Here is an 8,360-nt window from a genome sequence, read left to right on the forward strand (position 1 = left end):
AAACACACCTTTTTTTAGAACATTACTTTTGAATCAGCGTTGCACGCTCCTGATCATGTATTCGTAAATGATTTGGTCAAGGCTTACCCAATTAAACATATTTGTCACATTTGTCTTCGATATCAGCATTCCATAGCTTTATTGAACGCGAAAAACCCGAGGAATATCACAAACTAGCGTCGTTCTATCGCATTCAAAGTTTTCCATAAAAGAACGACTCGCGTACCGCTATTGTGACCCGATCAATCACGTTTACTAGAAACAATGCATACGGTGCACACAGTGCGAAACAAGAGAAAGAAAGATAGAAAAAAGAGGGAACCATTGCGGCGCGTAAACTCAACTTAGCTATTTTTATTAGCAACTTAATATATAAGCTACGACAACTAAGTTCTCGCGATGAATCGCGAGAAAGCGCAAACCGTGTCGTTCGACTCCACGTGAACACGTTGCTCGGAGCCGCAGCTGATTACGTTTGACGGAGGATTTTTGAGATGTCGATTGCGGCTCGTGGAGCTTTATCTCTGCTGTCTTTCGATAAAGTGATAGCAGCTTGCCCGATATCAGTGAATCGCCGCACAAGAATCTCTGTGCCTATAATAGAAATTTTATTTTTCGTCTTCCTCGTTCCACCGATCGTACCTGCTTAAATGACTGTCGCAAAATTACGGCGACATATCAGTAGCGAGAAGTGTTAACTCTTTCACAGTTTCGCAATACTTCAAATAATATCAATTCTAAAAACATCATTCGAATAATATCTTTTAAGGAAATGTCACGTAAATTCTATAACAAATTATAAAAATAGAAAAAATATAAAATAAAAAATACATATTTTAAATAAATTTCGGATTTATAACGGAATTTATATAAGTATTTTATGTTGCGCGTATTACATCATCAACAGTTATATTATTTTTTTGCTTTACTTGATAGTAAACAAATAAGATTTAACAGATTATTTTTAGCCGCGATTCATATTTCGACAGAATGAAAACAGAGGAAATGCTATTTTAAGATACGTTTAAAAACATCGCAAGAAAGATTTATAAAAAAGCACATACAACACTTTTATTAGTCACATAATACATTTATTTACGCTATTTTACGTTTTTGATTGCAGACAGAAAGAAATACGAGTTACTTTCTGCTCATTGATAACAATGACTATGTCAGAGGCAGAGTTTTGCTTGTATTTTCATTAAGCAAATTTACATTGCTTCTGCATGTCAACCAAATCTTTTATCTATACGCTCACTGGACTTTATAAATCTACACAGCTCCAATAATTCCGTGAGCGAAAGTCTAAAAAAAATCTAACGACGCAAGAGGAAATCACGTGAGATTCCCTAATTATTCCATATAAATCAGAAGTCTATTCTATCAGAAATCTATTCTAGGTTCTTCTAGGTTCTTCTCTCACTAAACTTTTCTTTCCTTTCTCATTTTACTGTACAACGTTTACAACGATTATAGACTGTCTATTCATAGCAAGAAAGTAGAGGAAGAATTGCTCGATGCATGCGTTATAAAGATAACAAATGCTTATTTAATTGTAAGATCATATAAATTATTCACTTATCAAATAAAAGTCACAAACAAATATTTTATAAAGCTGCATATCGTAACGAATAAACAAAAAAGAAAAAAAAACCGTATGAGTATTTGTCTATAAAGCTGGTAGAAACAATTATTTAATTGATTGCAGTTATTCTCACCTCGTATCCTATTTAGCCAATAGCATTCGAGTTGCAAAAAAAAACGGCAAAAAATCTACTTTAAAAAGGTACTTAAAAAAAGCCGTTTCAAGCGTATCAACATGCGAATCAATAAACAACATTTTAGATGTTCAAAAATGATAAAATGACATGCAAAACTAATCGTTTACATTAGGAAAATATGCGTTGAATATTTGTGACAACTTCTGGAGGGAGCTCAGTGAAAAGAGCATTCCAATCGTTTACAAAATCTCGTTGAACAGATTTGATAAACTCCATAATGAGATTTTGCGTTTCTGTAAAAAGGAAAAATGTATTTTAATCTTTATCAAGTCGAAAGATACTTCAAAGAAAAAACAATTATTTTCATATATTTTTCAAATAAAAATATGTAAAAATAACATACATGCATTATTCTCAAATTACTTGTTACGAAATTTACAGGTTAAAAAAAATAAAAATCATATTTTTAATTTTAAAAAATCTCTTGAAAAATTCTTAAAATTCTCATCAAAATGCTAATTAATTAAATTAAAATCTCACCAATGTCAAGAGCCTTTTCTTCATGTAATATGATAACTGCAACTTTCAACAACGTATGAATGTAAGACTGCAAAAGAGTGACTCCAGCTTGATATAACGTAAGAATACTTTGAAACACGGCTTTATGCTCTAGAAAGTCAGCCTTCAAAGGTAACTGTTCAACGAAAACTGGAAATACTTGTTCAAGTGGCAAATTCGAATAATTTGTGATAATAAGTCGTGCAATTGCCCCAACCACGTTATCACGTGCAGCTGCATCTGTTTCTTTTGCAATAGCACACGACAAAGTTTGAAGAATATTAGGATAATGTCTGTGTAATAATTGTTAAGGAATATCAATAAAAAATTTTTATAATTATTTTCATGAAAATTTGCGAAGTAACTATAAAATAATTGCATTTCTTTATAAAATAAAATGATATAAAATTTTTTATATATAATGTATATTTTTAATATCTTAATCATAAAAAAATAATTATGAGAAAATTAAAAATATTTTCCAATATTTTAAAATATCTTTTAATAAATATCTAAAATATCTTTTAATACTAAATTTGTATAGTATTTAATACAACATATTATTGAATGACAAATTATTGTTAAATTTGGAAAGATAATTAATTAATTTGGAATGATAAATACTCAATCATTATAAAAACAAAAGGATACGGATAAACTGCTTCTTTTCCATACAAGGCAAGTTCTCCGATTCCAAAGAAACAATTACTACGAACTTCGCTGCAAGGATCTTGGGCTCCAGTTTGTAGAAAAGTCGGAAGTAATTGTGAAACAAACGCAGCTGTCATATGTTTAAGCCCGGATAAACATTCAGATATTGTTCCAACAGCAAAGGATCTCTGCGCCTCCGAATTGTCCATTTTCTGAAAGCATTTTGCTAGTTAAAGTTAAAATTAAAATCGAAAATTTTTCAAAAAATGCAGTATAAAAATCAATAGTACCAGTCTTTTTAAAAAGAAAGGCAACATGGTTTGAAAATAGAGTGCAAAATCTTCTGCCGAGAGTACTCTTCCCAAATGAGAAAATACAGTCCCCGCGCATTCTATCAGTAATCCGTCTTGCTCTGCTTCGATATCAATGCCTTCGATCTCTTCCTGATCTTGACATGCTGTTTTGTCTTCGATAAAAATTATAATTCTGATTTGCGTGTTGATTTATTAATATAACAAACGTAAATAAAATACGCAACGCAAATACCTTTCATCACATCCATCACACAATTTACTATAGCTTCTTTATGACCTATGCCGGCGATAACATCTGATTTAACCTGTCTTAAAAGTGTTTGATATGCCTCCAAACCACAAATGGCAACCGTCGGCTCTTCGTCTAATCTTATGAGCTCTGACAATTTCGGGATGAACATGGAGAGAGCCTTCAATAGTGCTTTTTTTCCTTCGTCAGTATTGATTTTCGATAAGTTAATGCAAAACTGTAATAGAGCCTCTATACTCGCTTTCCGTATATCTTCTTGAGGATAATTTATCAATTTAAAAATCTCTTCGAAAGATCTTTCGAGGTACGGCATGAACGCTTCTCTGCAACAATATTTTTAAACATAATTAAACCAGTTATTAATTAAAAACTCGAAAAAAGGAAAGCTTACTCTGTGTGTTCCGCAATCTCCTTCAGCGCCATCACGCTTTCTTCTTTCTCTTCCATATAGGCATTTTCAACACTATAACCGTCGATTTCTTCATCATTATCATCTTCGTTATCAGTGCATTCAATGTCTTCTTCTTCATCTTCTCTTTCATTCTCGGTATCGCTGAGATCATCGTAAACTGTAAGAGCGTTAGCTTCATCGTCCTTAAAATGCATCTGTAATGACAATGTCACATTTATATCATTTCCATAAGTTTTTCAACTTCATAATTTGTACAATAATTACTAAAATTCCATCTGCACTCCGTATACTCATTATCATGTACTCGACGATTTCAGGCAAAGTCACAGCCATCTCTTTCTTCATTATTGTGCTAATAGCGGCGAACAATCCATAAAGAGATTTCCGTAAGTCTGGATCGACCGTATTTCTCAGTAGTTTTATTCCAAGATCGAGTGATGTAGCTGCTAATGGGGCGAAATGTTTCTCACCTATTGATCTGGCTACTACTCCGAGAGTATCTAAAATATTAGAGATATAAAATATAAAAAATATAATTATAGATTATAATGCAGTAACTAATTGTAAAGTAACTAATTGAATAAAGTGATTCTCACTAACCTACTGCTTGAACTTGAAGACACATGTTTTCCTCGCTCGGCTCTGTAGTAAGATAATTATTAAGAATATTTATAATTGTTTCGAAATACGGTAACATATGCTCCTCGCTGGCACAAGCAGCAGCGCCAACTGCGCTCAGAGTAAGCTCCTTCACGTGCGGCGATGTATCCGCGTTTAGGATATCGAATAGTCTCTCCATTAATTTGGGCAAGTACGGTAGGATCCTCTCGTTCAAATTTTCACAAAACATTTCAAGAGCGTAGAACATACGGCCGACTGCATGCGGTTCTTTCTTCTCTTGTTTGATGTACGAGCATATTTGGCCGAGATATTCAAATAATACGGGCAGCAATTCGGATGAGTATTGTGATATCTCCGGTTGCAGATGTTCGGAGTATTGTCCTAAAGCATAAAGCGCGGCATTGCGCACAACGGGCGAAGGATAGGAGATTCCTTCGCAGATACATCGCAGAAAGAATTCAAGATAGTTTGAACGAATATATTCAGCGCAACCTTCTGCTAAGACAGCTATGACCACGTACGACGTCTTCTTTACGTAATCATCTGTGCTTCGAAGTCCAGGTTCGATATGTCGCAACTACGAAATTAATATTTCTTCACTTTAATATAGTTTTCATAAATTTGATGGAGAGAATAAGATCGAAGATCGAAGCAAAATAATCAAACAATTTGTGGAGATAAAAACGCATTCATAAATTCATAAATTGTAATATCAATCAATCTCAATAGAAATGAAATGTCAAAGTGTTATACGATATAATTCTACAATAGAAATTTTCTGTCACAATAATTTTATTTCTAACACTATGAAATAAGAAATTCAAGATGTAAAACTGTATTACAAAAAAAGCAGATTATATAATTAAATTATAATCAAATTGTATATAATAATATATATTATAATCAATAAATCTGATGTAATAAAAAAAAATTCTGAAGCTTACCAAATGTGGAATTAACTTTTCCGGCGGCAAGTGCATCGCGAGCAAGTCTAAAGTTTGAGTAGCGCTTGTTAAAACAGTATTTTCATTATCTGTATTTGAACAATCATCGTCTTCCTCTGGCTTACTCATCATAACTGCGAATAACATATCTGCAAATCTTGAGATTATTGAGTCGTCCTGCTAACATGGGTTAATTACTGAAATAGATCGCTCACCGACAATAGGTTCCACTAATTTGTGCTTTACGAGAGCCTTTTTCTTTAATCTTGCTAACCAGCCGATAAAACTGATCACCCTAACTTTCAGGAGTTCGTCTGTAGATTTATTAGCAATGATCGTAAGGCACATATGGACAAGAGATTTTACATGGGGTGTTATTACAACAATCATATTCTCGCATAATTCATCCAATAATTCAAAACTTTGGATAGCAAAATTATTGTGTTCAGTTTCGGTAAAAGCCTGAATTGTAGTCATTATTAGCGGCATCATTGTAGCATAAGTATGTAGTGTCTGAAATGATATATTTGTCAACAACGATATTTTACAATAATCAACTTTGGGGTGACGAGTGGCTACGTATAGGAGCGACTGACTCGTAATCGGCAGGTCCCGAGTTCGATCCCGACCTTCACCCCATATATCCAGTTTACAAGAGGTTTCCTGAGAGATTTACCTCAGTTTTTATAAGAGAGGTAATTCAAGAGTTAAAAAAAGTTTTAAATAAAATGCATGAATTAATGATTGTAATCCGTTTCGGGAACGGATATATATATATATATATATATTACATATAAATAAACTAATATATAAAACATAAATAACTGTAAACACTGACTAATGTATATATAAATACAATAAGATTATAAAAGTTTGACAAAAACACCGCGTAAAATACTAACCGTTTCGTCGTGTTTAGCTACAGGAATAAGATGTCGCAATGTTTCCAAAATATAAAAAGCGGCAGGGTTTCCTAAACTCTGAAGACTGCTCAACGTTTGAGCGAGAAGTATCACTAGAGATCTGGCATGCGAGGTATAGGCATCCGGAGTAACGTCTGTCATAATTGATAAAGTATAAAGGCCTAGCTAAAATCAAATATTTCGCATAATAAAATAATGGACAGATTCTTGAATATCTTCTTTAAATAAATCTCAAAATTAAATGAAACCTTTCTTGGTTGCATATGACTTAATTGATATTAAACATGTATTTAATATCACTTTGAAAAAAAAAGTTGATATTAAGTTAAGTTTAATTTTTTGCTTACTTCTTTATTCTCCAACCTTTCATTAGTAATTAACTGTTGCACATAATGTATAATTTCTGGCCAACTATTTGTAGGTAATTCATGTTTAACAATGACACCTATTAATTGAGCTATGCTATTTCTAACCAAGTTTGCTGATTCATGTTCTAAAGCCTAAAAAAGATATCATAGATAATGAAATTAAAGTGTATAATCATAAATATTACTTAAACTGTAAAATTTCTATCGTGATATTTGTCTTTTGTTTAATAAATTATTGACTTCTGTAAACTTCGTTTACACTGTGCATTTAGGCTGCAGCCTATATCTCAAATTCGACCTTCAATTATTTAGGCTTCTTGGTATAAAGTACAGTTGATAGATGATCTATCTTCTCTATGGTCAGGTCTAATTTTTTGATGACGATTAAAAAATAAGTCAGGCCGCAGAATAGATCTCTCAGTGTAAACGTAGCCACTTTCTAGAATCGAACTTTAAAACTTACATTCATTTATTTCTTTGTTTGAGAAGTAATACAACTTTGATAGATTTATCTAAGAACATGTATACCAGGAAATATAAAATGTATAACGGAAATATTGGGTAAACTTAATGATATGAAATTTTATAACTTAAATCATCAAATGTATTATAAAAATTTCTCACCTGTAATATAATTTTCTTAAATTCGGTTCGTACAGGTATGGATAATTTTGTCCAGTATTTTCCTTTAGTGTAACGTCTTCTAAGAATGAGAGTCGCATATTGCCGGACCTAAAACAATTTATTCTCCATTTACATTTCTTGCTCAAAGTATAAAGAGTGAATCGACTTAATTCTACAAGAAATTACAAACCTCTGGATTCGATGATGTTACAATAAGTTGGCATAAAGCTGGCACACTGTCTGGATTCTGAAGTACTTTCTTGAGTTCTTTAGTTGCCTGAAATTAGACATATTGGTACAAAACCGTTTCGAGCAAATTACCGGCTGTTTAATATTGCAACGGATGATAACAATAATAGATAATCAAAACAGAAGAATTAAAAATCACGACATCAAGGTCTGACCAAGAGAATTCTGTGAATCTGTGAGAAGTGTCTTTGCGAGTGTTCAGCGGTGTTATTCCAGTAAAACTGAAAGTGCAGCTAATCAATGGAACGGAAGAAAAACACGTGTTCGCAGTGCTTCAACAGGCTCCGATTTGACAAAGGGAAAACGATGAATATTGAAAATGCACGAACCTCCTGTATCGTAGCACTATCAGACGCGAGCAGGTTTAACAGCAGACGCTCCATTTTTCTTTCTCTTTCTATTTTTTTTCTTGCTTTAGCCGAAAGATAAAAACTTCACTCCAGAGTATGGACGGAAGGTCGACTCGACTGCTGCCCACCGCCGCCATTCAGGCCTACGAGGGACCTGTTCAGAACATTATGATTCAGACTTGTTGGCGACGTCTATGTGGATACTCCCGTCAGAGGGCTCGTCTTGTCGTCCTTTCTGACGATACTGAATACTGATCTATTCATTGTCTTTTTTTCCTCTTTTCAAATCGTGGTGATTCCACTGGTCTCAAATGCCGCAAATGGGACACGTGATAATTGACATACAAAGTTCTTCCACTGAAATATAACTTAGCT

General features: G+C 33.2%; 1 protein-coding gene across 2 annotated transcripts; it reads right to left on the reverse strand.

Moving 5' to 3' along the window:
- Positions 1-520: 520 nt before the first annotated feature.
- On the reverse strand, positions 521-8,121 carry LOC108691332 (importin-4-like). Of its 2 annotated transcripts, XM_018199028.1 has the most exons (16): positions 7,965-8,121; positions 7,577-7,663; positions 7,387-7,494; positions 6,742-6,894; positions 6,374-6,559; positions 5,687-5,984; positions 5,472-5,620; positions 4,507-5,104; positions 4,171-4,406; positions 3,886-4,100; positions 3,477-3,817; positions 3,221-3,396; positions 2,931-3,142; positions 2,262-2,572; positions 1,889-2,014; positions 521-594 (listed from the first exon to the last, which is right to left on the reverse strand). In XM_018199028.1, exons 1-15 carry the CDS (start codon positions 8,016-8,018, stop codon positions 1,890-1,892), a joined length of 3,249 nt encoding a protein of 1,082 aa, XP_018054517.1. In that variant the 5' UTR covers positions 8,019-8,121; the 3' UTR covers positions 521-594; position 1,889. The 2 variants fall into 2 exon arrangements, with proteins under 2 accessions (XP_018054517.1, XP_018054518.1); XM_018199029.1 differs by lacking the exons at positions 7,387-7,494; positions 7,577-7,663; positions 7,965-8,121 and having other exon boundaries at positions 6,374-6,555; positions 6,742-6,792.
- Positions 8,122-8,360: the final 239 nt, after the last annotated feature.

Source organism: Atta colombica, unplaced genomic scaffold (assembly GCF_001594045.1).
Source record: "Atta colombica isolate Treedump-2 unplaced genomic scaffold, Acol1.0 scaffold45, whole genome shotgun sequence".
Lineage (NCBI taxonomy): Eukaryota > Metazoa > Arthropoda > Insecta > Hymenoptera > Formicidae > Atta > Atta colombica.

Bases quoted from the DNA above. Each gene is read 5' to 3' on its own strand.
- LOC108691332 (XM_018199028.1), bottom strand. From the start codon at position 8,018: ATGGAGCGTCTGCTGTTAAACCTGCTCGCGTCTGATAGTGCTACGATA. The intron at 3,818-3,885 runs GTAAGCTTTCCT...ATATTGTTGCAG, and splicing joins GAGATTGCGGAACACACAGA to AGAAGCGTTCATGCCGTACC. The intron at 3,397-3,476 runs GTATTTGCGTTG...TTTTTATCGAAG, and splicing joins TGTGATGGATGTGATGAAAG to ACAAAACAGCATGTCAAGAT.